The 21,113-nt window shown below is 27.2% G+C and overlaps 1 protein-coding gene across 2 annotated transcripts in view; it reads right to left on the bottom strand.

Moving 5' to 3' along the window:
- The window catches only part of LOC117176161 (solute carrier family 35 member C2-like), a 26,935-nt gene extending 11,469 nt beyond the window's left edge, over nucleotides 1-15,466 (bottom strand). The window contains exons 1-4 of one of the 2 annotated variants that reach the window (XM_033366248.1): nucleotides 5,800-5,920; nucleotides 5,385-5,597; nucleotides 4,838-5,049; nucleotides 3,012-3,226 (exon numbers count right to left, since the gene is read on the bottom strand). In XM_033366248.1, coding sequence (XP_033222139.1) covers nucleotides 3,012-3,226; nucleotides 4,838-5,026 — 404 coding nt within the window. In that variant the 5' untranslated portion in view covers nucleotides 5,027-5,049; nucleotides 5,385-5,597; nucleotides 5,800-5,920. Of the gene's footprint in view, nucleotides 1-3,011; nucleotides 3,227-4,837; nucleotides 5,050-5,384; nucleotides 5,598-5,799; nucleotides 5,921-14,721 lie in introns of those variants that run through there. The other variant, XM_033366249.1, reaches the window with a different exon arrangement.
- Between the last annotated feature and the right edge of the window lie 5,647 nt (nucleotides 15,467-21,113).

Here is a 21,113-nt window from a genome sequence, read left to right on the forward strand (position 1 = left end):
TGTAATAAAAATGTAAAAATAATCAATTTAATTTTTTTTAAATTCGTATCCCGAACTACTTTTTCTTCAATAATTACATTATTTTGATACATTCATTCTAGTTTTTAACATATCTCTATTTTTGTAAACAATTTTTATTTGCTTTAGCAGTTTTTCCCGATGACTTAAAGTAAAAGGAAATAAAATAGAACATGTCCAATTCTTTTTCTGACTGTGCAGTTTATACAAAAATGAATTCACAATTTGTTAATTGTTTAAACAAATATAATTTGTTTAAAACAATTATATTTCCAAAACATAATTTTTAAATCGTATCAAGCATTTCGGTTCCGATATTACTGCAATATATCTTTCAGTGGTATCAATTACTACTGCTGAAAGCATAACAATTTTCAAGTCTCGCATGTAATGTTCGTTCTTTATCTATTCTGATGCGTTCTCTTGCAGGAGAGATTTAGAGATTCTCAATCACGAAAAAATGTGAAATCATATTTTTCGTAACTTTACATTTTTTCGTCAATTTCAAAATTAGCTTATCTTATGCGTTTTATTATTCAAATGAATTTAGATAAATTGTACTAATTGTGCAAAGTTAACGAAAGTAATGTTTTTATCATTGTAATTATTATAAATTACCTAAAATTTAGTATTTCGTCCTCATAAATCTTTTTCAGGGAAAATGTTGAAACTTGAATCATAATTTGCATTCTTGAATGTACTTTTTCATGTTATCATCATAGTAAAGATTGCCATACTATAAATAATGCCATAATGAAGGCACTTTTATCATTGAAATTTTATTATGACTTTTTATTATTTATTTAATAGTGAATCGAAAAATATGCAAACCATCCATACTCAATTTCACGAACATGAAGAAAGAATGTATTATATTATGTTTAGTTCAGAACACATACTATTTGAAAAATATGTTTGGAAAAATAATGGTTAAACAAATTCTATTTTTTTAACAATTAACAAATTGTGAATACATTTTTGTATAAACTGCACAGTCAGAAAAATAATTGGACATATTTGCTAAAGCAAATAAAAATTGCTTACAAAAATAGAGATATATCAAAAATTAAAATGAATGTATCAAAACTATGTAATTATTCAAGAAAAAGTAGTTCGGGATACACATTTGAGAAAAATTAAACATCTCTGGCTCAATTATTAGAAATTGTGTAAATAGACATGAATTAATTGTTTAACTAATTATATCATTTTTGAAACAGAATGTAATACTTCAAGCAATTACCAACTATTACTATTCAAGAAGAAAATAGATTATTTTTACATTTTTGGGAAAATATAATAGTTTAAATAATTTACATTTATTTAAAAACTTAAATAATGTTTAAAAAGTAATGAAAAATATTCAAATTTTCCAGTGGTAATTATTTGTATGAAAACGATCTTATTTCGTAGATACTCCTCTTTAATTCCTAAACACACATACACAGTTATGGTATATATTATATATACACTTCACTTCTATAAAAAAATAATAAAATTGATGTTATACATCTTCCAACTTTTACTTTATTTTTTGTTTGGTATTATTTTTTTCAACTGAAACTTCATGTATTTTGTTAAAAAGTAGTTTTTTTTTTGTATAAAATTAATCTTCTTTGTTGAAAATTCAACTGCTTGATTGAATTTTGAACTCATGCTGAAAATTATTTTTTTTTTTAAGATTGATCATTTTAGTTAAAAATTAATCCCTTTGGTTGGAAAATAACCTGTTTAAAAAGAATTCGTTTTCTTCGGTTTAGAATTAATTTTTTTGGCAGAAAATGTAAATATTCCGTTTTTAGCTGAAAATTGCTCTTTTTAATTAACAAATTAATCTTTGATATTTAAAATTGATATTTTAAATTGAAATTTAATATTTTGTAGTTAAATTTTCAACTCTTTGGTTAAACATTCGTAACTTTGGTCGAAAAATAAATCTGTTTTGTTTGAGAAATCAACTTATTTGTTAAAAATTCATACTTTTGTTAAAAATGCATCTTTTTGTTAAAAATTGGTATTTTTATTTGAAAAATCACCTGTTTTGTAGAAAAATTCTTCTTTTCGGCTTGAATATTCAGCAATTTAGAAGGAAATTAAACTATTTGGTTGAAAATGGAACTATTTCATAGAAAATTAACTTTATTTTGACAAATATTTTGGGGTTGAAAATTAAACAGTTTTGTAGATTATTTAAATACTTACCTCTTTGGTGGAAAATTGAACTTTGTTTAAAACTTTTATATATTATAGTTTAACTATTGCATTTTTTGTTGAAATTTCGTTTTGTTTTGGTGGAAAATTAATCTAGTTTGTTGAAAATCAATCTTTTTGGTTCTGGATTTCACTATTTTATTTAAAATTGGTTATATTTTTCTCCGTTAAATTCAACTAATTAAAAAAATGGTGATTTCTTCTGTCGGAAATTGATTGTTTATACTTAAAATCCAAAGATTAATTTTTTATTGAAAACTTTTATTTTTTTAATGGTAAATTCATCTTTTCTTATTCAAAATTAATTTTATTGTAAAAAAAACTCATCATTACCATCTGAAAGGTTGAATTTGTTAGAAATCAGTCGAGTCTTTTATTGAAAATTCGTCTTTTCGTAGGAAATTAATCTTCTTAATTAAAAATTCATCTTTGCCAGTTTAAAATTCAGCTACTTGGTAAAAAATGTAACCAATTTGTTAAAACTTTAATTATTATGTTGACAATTCAACTACCTTGTTAAAAATCCATCTTTTCTGGTATTAAAGTTCAAATTTTGGGCTGAAAATTCTTCTCTTTTCCTTATAAATTTAACTATTTGGATATAAATGCAACTGTTTGACTGACAATTCTTTTGTGGTTGTATATTTGTCTCTAGATTGAAAATTCTTGTCCTGGTAGAAAATCTTTTTGGGGTGAAAACTTTTAGGTGAAAAAAAGCCCAAAATTGGCAACGTAGCTTATGGACAGCCACTAAGAAAGTAATAAAAGTAGAAAATACTTACAAAGGTACACTAATAAATTTAAGAGATTTATTGGAAAGACCAACATCTACTCCAGTGGCAACTCCTGGAGTGGCAAGTGCCCACATTACACTTTTACATGATAATCGTATTGGCTGATGTGCTTTAAAATACGTCCTTCCATAATTGATTAGGGCACAAATTAAATATTTTAATAAAGAATGACAGACTACAGCCGCAAGAGGAAATCCAAACCCCTGCAAAATCATTCATCAGTACAAATTCTCTTATTTATACTTCGATTTAAAAATAAAGTCTCAGGCCTCAAATTCACTTTAGAGATCGAAAATTGTGTAAAAAGTGTCAAAAATTTGAAAAAATAGTGGCTAGATAGTGTCATACAATTGTGCAAGTATTAATTTTATTATTTAGTCTATAAATTATCAAAGTTCCTAATTATTTATCAGAATGAATAGAACCCAATAACAAAATCGAACTATTGATGGTTAAAATTTTTTATTTTCAGTTGAAAAGTCTACTATTAAATTTAGGTCTAATAATTCTTCCTTTTTTGGTGAAAGTTGTATTATTTATTTAAAAATTGAATTATTTTGTTGAGAATTCAACAATTTTGTTAAAAAGTTCAAATTCTTGGTAGAAAAGTCAACTATTTAGTTGAAAGTTGGTCTTTTTTAATACATAAACTATAACATTTTTTATATAAAATTCATAATTTTAATTCAAAAATTCAACTCTTAGGTTAAAAGTTAAACTTTTTTCTTAAAATCGTTTTTTTGTTGTTGAAAATTCAGAATTTTAGACAACATTTTAAACAAAATATGGACTAACATCACATTCATTGTTTAAAGTATTTAGTTGGAAATTTATATAATTTGTCCAAATTTCGTTTTTTTTTTTTTTTTGTTAAAAAATTAATCTTCTTGATTCAAAGTTTAACTATTTTGGTAGAAAATTTATCTTCTTTATTTCTTTTTAAAATATTTTTTTGTTGAAATGTTTTTCGTTGAAAATTATACTTTTCAAATTAAAAATTAATCTCCTAGATTAAAAGTTAAAAAACTTTCTTGCAAGTTTATTCTTTTTGTTGAAGATTCATCATTTTAGTTGAAAGTTCTATTTTTTATTTGTTAAAAAGTAATTTTTATAACTGAAATTTGAACTACATATTTTGTTGGAAATTCTTCTTTTCTGGTATAAAATTAATCCTGTTGGTTTAAAATTCAACTATTTGTTTAAAAATTGATATATTTTGTAGAATATATATTTTTTTGTTTGAAAATTCATCTTTCTTTGGCAGAAATGTAGTCTTCTTGTTTAAAAATTCATGTGTTTGGTTAAAGACTAATTTTTTTTAATTTGTTAAATAATCATCTTTTTGGTTAAAAGATTCACTATTTGCTTGAAACTTCGCCTTTTTGAGTTAAATTCAACTTTATTTTTTGCTTAAAATTAAAATCTGTTGTGGTGAAAATATCAATTATAACATTGTTCGCTGAGAATGTATTTTTCTTGGTTGAAAATTCTACTACTTGGTTGAAGGTAAAAGTACTTCATTAAAAATTATATTTTTATTATACAGAATTAATTTTTGTAGCTGAAGATTTGACTACTCCATTTTTTATTTATAATTTTACATTTTAAGTTCAAAATTCCCCTTCTCGATTGAAAATTCGTTTTTCTAAACCTATTTTAGTAGAAAATTACATTATTTAATTGAAAATACATAATTTTTTGTACAAATGCAATCTTCTTGATTAAAAATTCATCTGTTATGTTTAAAAATGTGTTAAATAGTGTCAACAGTGTGTTGAGTCCGAGGCCTGTGATCTAAAAATAAAAATACTTACGTATGTTTTGAAAAGCCATTTCTGGTAGAAAGTAAGTCCCACTGATAGGACGAAATAAGGGAATATTATCGAAACCAGTAAAAAAAAACGTTGCCAAATAAGCAGCTGTTTTTTCGACGAAGTCTGATAATCTTCAGAGTTCTCTATATCCTCCCTTGCAATTTCATATTTTACCTTTGATCTTGGCATATTTTATTTTGTTGAAAGTTTTTCTGAAAAAGGTTAAAAAAATATATTATAATTATATACAATCAAAAATAATTTTCCAAGTGTAATCGCAAATGATAAGACCCAAAATTATGAAAAAGAACTGGAAAAATCGAAGCATATGTTCCAAGTAAATTACGTTTTAACTAACTAAATATGTGTTCTTTTAATGCGTTTATTCTTAAAAATAGAATAGCATGCGATAAAAAACCTTATCTTGACAATATTTTTAACTAACAAGCAAATTAAACTCACTTTTTATGAATTGTTTTTATCTTTTGCGACGATACATAAAAGGTTTATGAGAATTGTTATAATTTCATTAAATGAAAGCACCTACCGATTAAAATTTGCTGATTCATCAGGAATCGTTGTAAAATTTTCAAATTATAAATGCAACAGGTACGAAAACTTTTGCATTCTATGAAAACGAAAGATTAGGAAGATACAAAAATTCTAAACGTGCCACCTGTTTGACTGAGTGAGTGGCATCGTGTCTGTTTGTGTCTTGACTCGTCATGAGTCTTGACTGGATATTTATTTACGTAAAAATCTGAAAGATCAATTGAAAGATTTTTTTTTATTTCATTTTTTAGACAAATATCTACAGTATTGATTAAAAGTTAAAACTACAACTATATTAGGAGGAACACGCAAATGAACTTCACGTAAACATAACCTCAAAAAGATTAAAACGTCTTTAGATTATTAACTTTCAGGACCTTATTGTGAATGCAAGGGAAGTAATAACTTACATGAACCGGCGATCCTGCATCAAGCTGGCAAAAATCTACCACGCATGATAATTATATTTTACGACGAAGGTTGCTGTTATCAACACAATGCGGAAAAATGATGTCCACGAGCAAAACGCGCAGTGTTGTACTGGGGAAAAATTATAAGGTGATCAAATTTAGGGCCCCGAAAATTTCGAAATTTGCAGCCGAAAAACGTCATTTTCAAAATTCCCTGATTAATTTTTCATTTTCAATGAATATTATAATATTCAATAATCAGCATTTTAATCTTTTATAAGCGAAATTGAACAAATTTTTATTTTAAATTTTTTAATTCAACAGATTTTATTCAAAAAGAGGGGTTTCCTGCAAAAAAGATGACTTCCTAAAATAAAAGATGAATTTTCAATTGGAAAAGACAAAAACCCCAGCGAAAAAGATGTTTTTGACCACAAAATATGACTTTTTAACAAAATAGTTGATTTTTCGACAAAAAAAGAATCAATTTTTAACCAATATAGTTTAGTACTTCCAAGTGAAATAAAAGAAATAGTTGCATTTTTGACAAGAGATGAATTCTCAAGAACAAACATTTCAACAAAACAGTTAAATTTTCAACCAAAGACTAAAGAATTGAATTTTCATCAAATTCTTTAAATTTGGTAAGAAAATAGTTGAATTTTCAATATGCAAAAAAGAATTCTGAATCAAAAATGCAATACTTCATATTTCAACAAAAAATATGAATTGTAAAACCAAAGAGACAAATTTTCAACCAAAAAATCAAATTTAAAAAAAAAATGTGCCCGCTTGGCGGGCACAGTTTCATCGCGCGCTGCGCGCGCGGCGGTTCGATCTCGCGCTTCGCGCTCGGATATTTATTCTTTGCATTTGGAATGCTTGAAAAAAAACTTAATCAAAAAGATCTCTTTTAGATGGCAGTATTTATATGCGTCTTCATATTCTGAATAATTGTCTACTTAATTAAGTATAGTCAAATATTAAGTTTCTCAAAGCTCTGTAGGCTTTCAGGTACACATTCTCATCGTGACACTCGAGCTGCGCGCTCGATTTCCGACAGACATTTGTAAACAGGTTTTGTTGAATTTTTTTCTCGTAACTTTCGTCATTTTTCCACACATTTTTTTAATTTTATTCTTTTTTTAACGTTATTTTTCACAAATAAAACAAAAAGTACGCGTCCTATCAAGAAGTGATTCTTAACGAGATTGTAGATCTCGTTTGGGATAACCATTTTTGTTAATTCACCTTTTTTCGTATCCCACATAGTTTGTCCAAAAAATGGAATTTTTTATTTTCTATTATTTTTTGTGCAATCAAAATTTGAATTTTTGAAGAAAATCCAAAAATTGGTGATGATAATCTTGTAGGGCTTTCAAAAAGAAATGTTTTTCTTCTCTTGACTTTTTTTCATATCGTGCGTTTATCGGCTTCAAATTTTGATTTTTGGTTGATTAAAAAAATTTTGTAAAACGCTATAACTCTGAGAATTTTCTTTTTATCGAAAAAAGTCATCAAAATAAATTGTTTGTTATTTTTAATACTATAAATATCCGTACATAAAATTTACAAATTCAGAAAAAAGTGGTCTCAAAAATTTTCAAAATGCGTTCACTTTTTGAATTTTCATCAAAAATGGCTGGTTCACGAACTCGTCCTTTCTTTTAGGACCTAAAATAAGCGTGCCAAAGATGAATTTGATTCGTTCATTTTTTCGAAAGTTACCGTGTTTACGGACGGACGGCCAGACAGACGGACGGCTGAACGGACAGACAGACAGAGGCCATCGTGAAAACCTGATTTTCGGATTCAGGGGGTCTCGAAACGTGGAGATCCGTTGAAAAAGTGTGATGTCAAATTTCCGACAATTCTAATACTTTCTCAATCATAAATGATGAGAATGTAAAAACACCCCAATTTTCGAACAAAAAATAATTACATTTTATTCAAAACCAGTTGCATTTTCAACCGATTAGTTAAATTTTTAATAAAGTAGTTGAATTTTTATTTAAATATTTATTATCACAACACAAAATAGTTAAATTTTCAACCAAAGCTGAATTTTCAACTATAATGATGAACCTGCCAATGAAAAAATAAATTTTTAATACAGTCGTGTAACTTTCAACCCAAAAAGATGAATTATCAACAAAAAATGTAATAGTTGAAAATTGAAATAAAAAATATTTTCGTTTCAAGTCAAAAACAGTTTGATTCCCACAAAAAGGCTAATTTTTAACAATATAATTGATTTTGCAACAACAAATTTTTTATTTAAGAAAGAAACAAAATGTCAACCAAATTATTGATATTTCCAGTGAACAATTTAGTTGAAATTTTAACCAAATAGCTAAATTTTTAAAACAAAACAAAAATAAATTCTCAATAAAAATGTAATAGTATTAAAAAAACAACGAATTTTCAACAAAATAATTAAAATATTCTTAACCACAAATGTGATAGTTGACATTTCCACAAATAAAGCTGGATTTTAGAACCAAAAAGGCATTTTCAACGAAATACTTGAATTTTCCACCAAATTATTAATTTTTTCAGACAAAAAAAACGTATTTCGTACACAAAAAAAATTAATTCACAAACCAAAAAACTTTTTTTTTACAAATGAATCAAATTTTCAACCAAACAGTTATTTTCAACCAAATAGTGGAATTTTCTTGCTTTTTTTAAGGAAAAAGATGAAATATCTAGAACGCAGTCTAATGTTTAACCCGAATATATGAATTATCCAGATGAATGATCCGAATTATGTTCCTAAATTGTTAAATTATCAATCCAAGAAGAGGAATTTTTAACCAAAAAATATGTTAAAAAACAAGATGAATTTTAAAACAAAAAAGACTTATTTTGTAACAAAAAGATTAATGTTATGCCAAAAAAGATGAATTTTTAACCAAATGGTCAAATTTTCAGACAAAAAAGAATTCAATTTTAATCAAAAACAGTTGAATTTTCAACTAAATAGTGAAATTTTTAACAAAATAGTTGAATTTTTAATCAAATATTTTTTTTACAACCAAAAAAGACGAAATTTCACCAAAATAGTTAAATTTTCAACTAAAGATGAATTTTCAACTATAAATGATGAATCTTCCAATAAAAAATTAAATTTTTAATACAGTCGTGGAACTTTCAAGTCAAAAAGATGAATTATCAACAAAAAATGCAATAGTTGAAAATTGAAATAAAAAATATTTTTGTTTAAGTCAAAAACGTCCAAAAAGTTTAATTTTAAGAAAAACAGTTGATTTTGCAACAACCAAAATTTTTCAATCAGGAAAAAAAAACAAAATTTCAACCAAATTATTGATATTTCCAGCCACAAAGACGTATTTTGTAAAAAAAATGTAATTCTCAATCCAAAAAACGATTTTTTTATCAAAAAGTTATTTTCAATGCAATACTTGATCTTTCTACGAAATTATTGATGTTTGCCGTCAAAAAGACATATTTTGTAAAAAAAAAAAGTAATCCACAAACCAAAAAACGATTTTTTTACAAAATAAAAATTTGTAACCAGTTATTTTCAACCAAATCGTTGATTTTTTTTCAAATCTTATTGGTCTTTTAAGGAAAAAGATGAAATATTGACAACGCAGTCTAATGTTCAACCCGAAAATATGAATTATCCACAAAAAAGTTATTTTTCGACTAATTAATGGGATTCTTTGCCAAAAATGTTAATATATCAATCCAAGAAGAGGAATTTAAAAAAAAATGGAATTTTCAACCAAAAAATATGTTAAAAAAAACCAAGATGAATTTTAAAACAAAAAAGACTTATTTTGTAACAAAAAGATTAATGCTATGCCAAAAAGATGAATTTTTAGCCAAATGGTCGAACTTTCAAACAAAAAATGTTGAAAAAAGATCAGATAAATTGTAAAACAAAAGATTAATTTTCCACCTAAGAAAGACCAGTTTAAAAAAAAAGTTGAGTTTTTAATTAACTAATTGAATTTTTGACAAAAAAGGATTACTTTTTTTAAACAAAATAGTTAAGCATTCAACCATATAATTAATAATTTGCATCTAACATAAACTTTTTAACAAGAAAGATTAAATTTCAATAAAAAATAGTTGCATTTTCAACTAAATAATTAAATTTTTAATCCAAAGTTGCATTACAACCAAATAGTTTAACTTTTAAGCATAAAATACAAACTTTGAACAATATAGTTGAAATTTTAACCAAATAGCTAAATTTTTAAAACAAAACAAAAATAAATTCTCAATAAAAATGTAATAGTATTAAAAAAACAACGAATTTTCAACAAAATAATTAAAATATTCTTAACAACAAATGTGATAGTTGACATTTCCACAAATAAAGCTGGATTTTAAAACCAAAAAGACTTTTTTCTTATTTCCAGGTTTTCCTACATCTAAGGCCACCCTAAATTTAGGAAAAAAATAAATTTTAGAATATTTCTTGATATAAATGATAGAATTAGTAATTATTAAACTATAATTATCAAAAGGTATCAAAATAAAAGCACCAGTTACTTTGTTTCTATGTATAATTATTGTACGTTCATAATTCAAAAGATCATACAAATAATCTTGTTGCTCTTGACATTCATACTTAGAAAACATTTTTTTTTAAATCCATAAACTTCTTTTATATATTCTGGAATGAATCAGTCATCGCAGTACCTATTCTCCTTTTAAAAAGTTGAAAAGGTTAATTTTTTTTCTTCAAAAAATAGGCAAAAAAAATTATAAGTTGAATAAAAAAGTAAATCAATGCTTATTAACATATTTTTCTTTGTTAATAACGGAACACTATAATTATCGAATTCAAAAAAAAACCATCAAATAATTTCAAAGGAAATAAAACGACACGCATTTTACTGGATTAATAAAAAAATTACTTAATGACTTAGATTAACATCAAAAAGTTGTCGAAAATTTTCTTTAAAATTTCGTATTATTTTTTTTAATTAATTTAGGAATTGAACTTTTTGTTCTTTATTCTAATTTCTATTTTTTCAAAATAATACGATTTTATGATGCTCTTTCTGTGGTAGATAGTATATATTTGTGAAAAAATGATGAAAAAAGAGCAATTAAAAACTTAAAAATAGACTTTCAGCGGAAAAATGTAAGTAAAAGTTATTTTTTACGAAAGCATTAAACTTTACTATTAAAAAAACTGTTTAACCGGTTTTATTCACATTTTAGTAAAAATTTGGAACATGACGCGAAATAAAAAAGGGTTGAAATAATTTTAGAAGTTTTTAATTAAATTGTATTTTAACATTTTGAGAAAAATCGCCCCCAATTTGTTAAATTTGAAAGGTTTAAAAGAATTTTCCGTCTTATTAAGAAAGAAAATCCATTATAAACTTGAAATATTCATATCATGGTCAATATTTTTTTTTTTATAATGGGTAAAATTCGTGTCACCTCATTTTTTTTAAACCATATAATTCATCGGTGGCTGAATCTGAGACACAAGGTTTTGTAAATTAAAATTGTAACTAAAATTTTTATTTTTCAATTGAAAAAAGTAGCAAATTTCCAAAAGAGGTGAAAAAGGTTAAAAGGATGTAACCTGTGATGACTAAATCGATGATTTCATTAATTTAGTAAGTAATTTGAGAAAACAATATTAATTTAATGAAGTAAATTTATCCTGAAGTAGATACGAAACGTTTTTTTAATAAAATAATTCATGTTCTTTTCGCAACAATCAAAGTCAAACCTTTTTTTCTTTAATTTCTTTTTCATAAAAGAAGTTTCATCTATAAAAACTTCATTTCAGAAAAATCTGTGATGTCTAAATATTATTTCATTCATACCTGCTACTCACGAGACTTGAAAAGCGGCAAATGTCTGGTTTTAGAGTTCGAGTTATTATTTAACGATTTATTTCCCATTGTTCAATTTATCGTTGAAGGATACATTTCCGATCATGCGTGACAGAACGATAAAATTTCGACTTGTCGAAGGCCACTGAAAAAAGCGAAAGTTGCGGTGTCACGCATTCGATGCCCTATTTATTCTTCAAATAGATATTTATGCAAACAAAACAAAACAAAAACGTTTTTACTTAAGGAAAAAACGATATTTCTTAAAATGATGTGCAACTCGGAAACCATACTTCTATCCACTCACATAAAAATCATTTAATTACATTTTGAAAGCTCTTTTTTTCCTTCCTTTAAATTTTCAGTCGTTCACCACTCACTCAAAATCTAAAATCTTTCACGTTACTGTGAACACAAGGTATTAAATATTATTCTTATTATCACCACTAGTATGAATGTATCTTACTATAAAAATTTTATATTACAAATGACAATTATTCCGGTATTTTAAGAATTCGTTAAGATTCTCGCAAGTCAAAATTGAACTATTAAATTAACATTTTGCAGGAAATTTGACGCATCTTTCCTATAAATTTTTAATTGGAAAAGGACTGGTTCGACCGTTTCTTTCGATGCGACTTAGGATTATTTTGTTTAATCGGTAACGCCGTTAATTGATTTTTTTTACAAATCAATTAACGTATCGCTCATGTGTTATCTTCTATCTGTACGACTGCCATTTCTGTAACCACCACGTCCGCGGGTGCTGCTCTTCGTTGTTGTCGAAGATTTTGTGCCCGACTCACCGGCAAATCGAGTCGAACCACTAGGAAGTCCTGTCGTAACACTGCCATTATTTCCACTTTTAGTTGATGCTGAACCACTCGATGTTCCACTAGCTGGCGTCGTCGCATTGCTCTGGATCGTCTACAATAAAAAATTATCATTAAAATATTATCAGTATTATTTACCCTTTATTTGTTATTCTTCAAAGTATTTACTCAAATCTTGGAAGAAAATTTCCTGACAATTCCAAGTTTTTTTCCAGGTATTATTTTACATTGTAGAGTCATTAAAATATTTCGCATTTTTGTTTAACAATCGACTCTGAATATGTATACAATTTCGGGAGCTTATTATAAATAATGTTTTTTTTTTTCAATTTTTAGGGATTTGATTAATATATTTAATTTAAAAAGCTTTGCCAAATTACATTACAAAATATTATTAAATATATTAGCAGCATCGATTAATTAAATAATTAAATCATCTCTAAAGAACATAATTATCAATTGCTTGATTTTGTCCCTAAAGTTTTGAGAATTTGGAGAATAAGTGAAACAAGTATTTATTTTATCTTCTTATATTTAAAATTCAATGCATATTCAGGTGAAATTAATGTAGATCTAAATTAAATTAAATTTAAACCGATTATAAATTCCTAACTTTTCTAGTAACAATATTGCATTATCAATAAGATAGACAAATTTTTAAACATATAGTTAAATTTTCAAATTATAAACACATTAATTTTAACCAAAAAAAAAAGATCAGTTTTTAACCAAAAATGGAAAAGTTCAATTTACAGTTTTAAAAAATAATTTGAAAAATTAAGCCGCATTGATGATTTTTCAATTAAATGATCTATCTTCAGCAGGAACAGATGAATTGTAAACCAAAAATAATATTATTTTTTAAAGGTATAAGCTAAAATGATGAATATTTAACTGAAATTGTTCAATTTTCAACCAAACAGGTAAATTTTCAACTAAATTGATGAATATTCAATTGAAATAGTATATTTTTAAACCGAAAAGATGAGCTTTAACTAAAATGATGAATCTTTAAATGATATAGATGAATTTTCAGTTAAAAGAAAATTTCTACCAAAAAAACTAATTTAAACAAAAATTAGTTACATTTTCAAAGAAGGTGATGAATTTTCAAGTTCAATTATTGAATTTTAAACGAAAAAGATTCTCAATCTTCAACTAGCATATGATGAACTTTCAACAAAGAATTTTATACCAAAGATGAATTTTCAATTAAAAAGGATAAATTGTAAACCAAAAATGAAATATTTAAATTTTCAGTTAAGAAAAATTAATGTCCGACCAAAGACTTGAATTTTCAACTAAAATGATGGGTTATATAAAAATGAGAATTGTAGTAAATTTTCAATAAAAAAAAGTTCTACCAAAGAAACCACTAATTTTCAAAACAGAAGTTACATTTCCAAGCAAGCTGATAATTTTCAACTAAAATAGCTGATTTTTCAATCAACGCGATGAGTTTTAATTAAAATGATAAATCTTCAACAGAAATATAATAGATAAATTCATAGTTAAAAAAATTAATTTAAAAACATAAATTTTCACAGAAAAGTGAAATACAGTAATATAAATCTACTTTTACCAATGAAGTTGCATTGCCATTCAATTTTAGATTGCAATAAAAACATTTAACTATAAATAAAAAACAGATGAATTCATCCAAAAAAATGTAAATTTTCAACATTAAAATATCAATTTTCAATAAAAAGATCATTTTCTACTAAAATAGTTGAATAGTCAACTTTTTGTTTGTTGTATTTTTACCAAAAAATAAAATTTCCAACAAAAAATAGAATCATGTAATGGAAGCCATTGCAACAGAAAAAAAAGAAATAGGCATAGAAATACAAGGCAAATTTATACAAAAAGAAAAAACACATAAAAATTCAAGAATAAATTGTATTCAGAAAGTTTGAAGTGAGTTTAAAAAATGTAAGGGAATTCAAAAGAATTTAATGAAATACCTTAAAAATTTTTTAAATCTAAAAAAATACTCTGAATTGGGTAGAATTTAGATGAATTTAAGTGAACTCAAATTTTTTTATTATCTTTGGCAGTTATTTAAAATGCCTCTTACAGAAATTCTCTGACTTTTGAAAGATTTTTTTCAAATTCCCTAATTTTCAGATTTTCCACGGGTGGTAATATTCAACTTTTACGGTAAAATTTATACAAAAGTGTTGAAAGACCCCCCTATAATCGCTGCAAGTTCAGAGTAAACTGCAAAATTTTTGACAGCGATTCAGCGAACTTACCAAAGGCGTTCTTCCACTATTTCCCGAAACATTGTTGGCATTTCCATTGTTAGTGATACTGCTGTTGACAATGGTCCCTGGAGGTCCGGATCCTCCTTGATTGAGCATTTGTTGTGCCAGTGCAGGATTAGGTTCGCTCATATTCAATTGTTCATTGATAACCATACAGAACTCTCCAATTTTCTGAATATCTCCACTTTTCCCCGAGTACAAAGTTAAACACTGCCTCCAAATAGAAGCGTATCCTTTGGTCAGTTTGACGATATCACCAGGTACTAACAAAGTTCCTGGCTCGTCCCAGATGGAGACGTTCATACAAGCTGTGGCATCAGCCACTTTGAAAGTTCGAACTTCGCGGTTATCTTTGGTGACTGTAGCATGGCCAACCTCGAGGACGATAAAAATCACATTGATATTCTTTTGCCCCGGGCGAATGTCTTTTATTACTACGTAATCCATTTTTGTCCTTATACAAAAGCACGAAACTGCACTTTTCACGTTTTCACTCCAAAAAAATCATTCGAAAAGGGGAATTTCGACACTACAGGCTACTCGCACCTTTCTTTCGATTTTCACCTCTCAGTCTCTTACTTTCGTAGCCAATACGCATAAATCTATTTTTTTAAGTTTCCTTTATGACACTAACGATTTACTAGTAATCTGAAGAGTGATGTGTTAAAAAAGCCCTTTTGACAATAATAAGACTGACGTTTTGTTGGCAGCTGATAGAACGTATGGCAGCCATGTTTTTCTGGTCCTCCATCTCCTCCATGAAGTCACCCCCCACCAGTGGACCATATAACCACTAATATTTTCATTACATTTACGTCATAAATCACGTGATCCCCTCCGTTTCTCATGGTTGAAGACCCCCCCCCCCCCCCCCCCCCCCCCCGATGTCAAGTAGAGATTCTATCTTTTGAATAATTTTTAGTCTTTATGATAGAAAGAAATTAGAGGAAATGTATACCATTATATCTATTTTTCAATCTAAATTCACATCTGTCTTTTTCAATGTCGTCTTCTCTATCTCATCCTGTCCTTTATCTATTCACGTTGATCTTTTCCTATCTCTAGGTTGGTTAAAATTTCCGCCTATCCTTTTCAATCCTCTCTTCTCTATTCTATCCTATCATTATCTGTCAACGTTTATCTTTTTCTATCTATTTTTCAATACCCTCTTCTCTATCTCACCCTGAGACCTTTATCATTTTCTGCCTCTCTATCAATTTAATTCCTATCTTTTTTTTCCAATCACTTCTTTATCTTATCCTATCTTACATCCACTAACGTCTTTCTTTTTCTATATATTTTTAAATCTAAATTCACATCTATTTTTTTCATTCTCGTCTTTTCTATCTCATCCTGTCCTTTAACTATCAACGTCAAATTTTGTCTATCTCTTTCTTAATCTAACTACACGTCCATATTTTTCAATATTCTCTTCCCTATTTTATCCTGTCATACATCTATCAATGACTATATTTTTCTATTTTTCAATCTAAATTCACATTATCTTTTTCAATATCCTCTTTTTTATGTCATCTTGTGCTTTATCTACCCTCGCCAATATTTTTCTATCTCTCGGTTAATCTAAATTATCGTTTATCTTTTTCAATCTCCTCTTCTCTATCATATCTTATATTACATCTATTCACAAAAATCTTTTTCTATTCCTTTGTCAATCTTAATTCACGCCTATCTTTGCCAATCCTCTATTCTATATCCCATCCTATTATTTATTTGTCAAAATTTATCATTTTCCAGCTATTTTTTTAAAACTCTCTTTCCCTTTCTCATCCTGTCCTTTTTCTATGCAAACATCAATATTTTTCTATCTCTCGGGTAATTTAAATTTCCCTTTATATTTTGCAATCTCCTCTTCCCTATCTCTTCCTATCGCACATCTCTCAACGCCTATCTTTTTCTATCTATATTTCAATCAAAATTCACGTCTATATTTTTTCAATCTCCTCTTCCCTATCTAATCTAATCTTAATATATTTATAAACGTCTATATTTGCCTATCTATTATTAAATCTAAATTCACATCTATCTTTTTCAATACCCTATTCTCTATCTCATCCTATTTTTCTTCTATCTACGTAAATATTATTCTATCTCTCTGTCAACCTAAATTCCCGTCTATCTTTTACAGTCTCCTCTTTTATATTTCAGCCTATTCTGTATCTATCCTCGTAAATCGGAAGGTTTTACCGCTAGGTGACTGCCAATAAAAGTAGCCAACATGTGAAATGAGTCTTCGGACCTATAAGAAGAGGCCTGGCAAACGTCAAATTATTTTTCTTACATTAATTAAAAAGATTTTCAATGCGAGGCAAAGCGAGAAAGTAGGGATATGCGTGTGAGACGAGGCGAATCGAGGAAGGCAAGGCTATAAGAGCGAGCGGTCTTAAAAATAAGGTGTGCGGATGAATGTTAGTTTCTAAGAGGTAGTTGTAAGAAAATTCTATAAAAAAAATTGGAAGTGTACGGAAGTCAATTTTTTAAGGCCAGCGCAGCGGACCGAAAAATAAACTTTTATCTACAAATAAAAATATAGAAAAAGAGAACTGCAAAGGTTCGAATTTATACGAAAGAGATAGAATGAAGTAAAAAAAAGATAAGGGTTCTCGGTTACAAAAGGTATTGAGAAAGTGATGGAAAATTATTGAGCTTGGGAATAGGAGAAGATAGCATTTTAGGTATATACAAAGTTCAATTATTTTGTACCCACAAACATATATTTTCATCTAAATGTTGGAATTCTAAACAAAAAAGATTAAAATTCAACTATAAACATTAGAATAAATTTTTAAGCTCAAAGTACTAACTTTTTAGAAGACTGTTGAATTTTCAACAAAAAATTCAATTTCACCCAAAAAAGATGAGTTTTTTTTATCATAAATGATTGCTTCTCTTTTAAACCATTAGAATGAAACGAAAAAAGAAGAAACTTTTAACAAAATATTTGAATCCTTAACCAACTAGATGCTTTTTTTAATCAATAAAAATGAATTTTAAACCAGATAGTTTATTTTTCAACTAAACAAAAAAAAATGTTTTCAACCTTGAATGGATTTGTCAAATTTTCAGTTTAGAAAATTAATTTTCATGAAAAACGAACTTTCAATTTAAAAAGAGAGGTGAATCTAAAGAAAATGAATGCTTAACAAATGAGTTAAATTTGCAACCAACTAGTTGAAGTTTCAATTCAGAATTCGGGATTTTTATCCAAATACAGTGAAACCCTTCAATAGCCCTCCCTTCTATAGCCTTTCTGAGAATTGAAGCTGCGTCGCGGGTAGGTGTTACAGGAGCTGCGCGGGGTCTGCGGTTGACACTCAGGTAAGTACTCAGGCGTGAACAAACAAAAGCCGAGCGGGCTAAAATGAGTTAGATCCCACCCACCGTCAGTCCAAAATCTGCGCTATAGAAGAGTTTCACTGTAGTTAATTTTTTAACCAAAACATCAAATTTTTACTTAAAAGATTAATGTTCTACTGAAAAATAATTTTAAGGAAAGAAAATTAATTTTGTAGTTAGTTACATTTTTAGTCATCTTTTGAACCCAAAAAATTAATTTTCAACAAAATATTTACATATTCGACCAAACAGATAATTTTTCAACTAAAATAAGGGATTCTCAAACAAGACAATTTTTATCAAAATAGTTTAACTTTTAATCGAGTAGTTGAATTTTCAATCAAATAGATGAATTGATAAATTTTCCATCAAGAAGATTAGTACATATCTACAAAAATGACTAATTTTCAACAAAATAGATGAACTAAAATCATTAATCTTGAACTATACCCAGGAAAAAAGAATCCATTGACATTACAATTTTTCAACGGATCTCAACGTTTCGAGACCCCCTGAATACGAACATCAAGTTTTTACGATGGCGTCTGTCTGTCTGTCTGTCCGCCCGTGAACACGATAACTCTCGAAAAAATGAATGGATCAAATCCATCTTTGTAACACTTTTTTAGTTCCTAAAAGAAAGGACGAGTTCGTTAACGAGCCATTTTTGATAAAAATTCAAAAAGTGAGCGCATTTTGAAAATTTTTGAGTATGGATATTTATAGTATTAAAAAGAAAAAACAATTTATGGATATTTATAGTAATAAAAAGAAAAAACAATTTATCCTTATGACTTTTTACGATAAACAAAAAAAAAAATTCTCAGAGTTATAACATTTTCAAAAATTTTTCAATTAACCGAAAATCAAAATTTTAAGCCAAAAAATGCACAATATGAAACAAAGTCAGGAGAAGAAAAACATTTCTTTTTGAAAGCCCTACAAGATTATCATTACAAATTTTTGGATTTTCTTGAAAAATCCAAAATTCAAATTTCGATTGCACGAAAAATTATGAAAAATAAAAAATTCCATTTTGTGGTCAAACTATGTAGGACACGAAAAAAGATAAATTAACGAAAATTGTTATCCCAAAAAAGATGTACAATTTCGTTAAGAATCACTTCTTGATAGGGTGCGTACTTTTTGTTTTATTCGTGAAAAATAACATTGTAAATAAAAAAATAAAATAAAAATGTGTGAAAAACCGACGAAAGTTACGAGAAAAAAGATTGAATAAAACCTGTTTACAAATGTCTGTCGAAAATCGGGCGCGCAGCGCGAGTGTCACGATGAGAATGTGTACCTAAAAGCCTACAGAGGTTTGAGAAACTTAATCTTCGACTATACTTAATGAGGTAGATAATTCATATTATGAAGACGCATAATGATACTCTTATCTAAAAGAGATCTTTTTGATAAAGTGTAATTCAAGCATTACAAATGAAAAGATCAAATATCCGAGCACGAAGCGAGAGGTAAACCATTATCGAACGCGAAGCGCGAGATTGAACCGTCCCGTGCCCTAGGCGCGCTCAAACTTGCGAGCGAAGCGAGCCGTGGGCAGAGCGCGCGACGGGAATGTGCCCGCCAAGCGGGCAGATTTTTTAATTTACAAATTATCGAAAGATTAAAAGAAATCATGCGCAGGTCTACTAGATTCCTTTTGCTATTTCAGTTATTAGTCTTTAACGGGATATAAGTTAGTCAACAAAATTATAACGACTAAAAGTCTTCAAAAAATAAATCGGCGGTAATTTGGAATTCCAGTGACAGATACGCAATTCAAAAGCCTTCGAAACCCATTCAACAGAAGTGAATGAATTTTTATTTCCTAGGTAGAACAGTTAAATTTTCAACCAAAAATATTAATTTCTACCAGTGAAAACTAATTCTCAAATAAAAAAGATCAATTTTCCATTAAGAATTGAATAGTTAAATTTTCAGTTAAAATAAATTGATTTTGAACAGAACTGATGAATTTCTAATAACTAAAATGATGAATCTTCAACTCGAATAATTGAGTTTTATACGAAAAAGATGGACTTTCAACTAAAATAATGAATCTTTAATTATAATATTTAAATTTTCAACCAAAAAGATAAATTTTCTACAGAGAAGATTAATGTATACTAGGGCCGTTGCCAAGGGGGTAAGATTATAGGGGTTTGACCCCCCCCCCCGCCAAATTCATAAAACATGTACATAATATACATATATAATCTCCTGTGTGTCGCTGAATACCCCCCCCCTCTCCCGGATTTTTTTCATGCTGTGTATCCAATTTTGAACCTAGTTGATAAATTTCCAACCAAAATGATAAATCTGTGACTAAAATAATTAAATTTTCAAGCAAAATGTTGAAATTGAAACGAAATAGTTCAGTTTATAACAAAATAGATAAATTTTTAATTAAATTTACGAGACTTGAACCAAGAAAATGAATTTTTCACACAGCAGTACAACTTTTAATTAAGTAGTTACACTTTCAAACAAATTTTATTTTCTACAAAGAAGATTAATTTTCTACCATAAACATGAGTTTTTAACAAAACCGTTATGTTTTCAGCAAAGAGTTTTTTTTTAATCCAAAGAGACAATTTTCAACTAAAGTGATGAAACTTATTAAAAAAAAATAATTTTCAATAAAGTAGTTTAACTTTTAGCTCGTAGGATAGTTAAAATTTCTATACAAAGCAGTTGCATTTTCAACAAAAAGAAATGTTATTTTTCGTTCCAGATTTTTTTATTTATATATTTAAATTAAATACTTATTAGCTTTTTTTAAATATTTTAAATTTTCCCGCATAAATATTTGAAACTTTGAAACATTTCCAAAGTTTCATGAAACTTTTTCAATTGACCAATATTTTATAATAGCCTATAATTATAAACAAATATTTAACAATAAAACATGTTAAAATGTTTGTCTAATTAAACATACTAATTAAATATGTCATTTATTATTGAATGAAATCAGATTTCTCTCAATATGATTATATATACTCTCAAGTGTTTTATTTTCA

This window comes from Belonocnema kinseyi, chromosome 7, assembly GCF_010883055.1.
Source record: "Belonocnema kinseyi isolate 2016_QV_RU_SX_M_011 chromosome 7, B_treatae_v1, whole genome shotgun sequence".
Taxonomy (NCBI): domain Eukaryota; kingdom Metazoa; phylum Arthropoda; class Insecta; order Hymenoptera; family Cynipidae; genus Belonocnema; species Belonocnema kinseyi.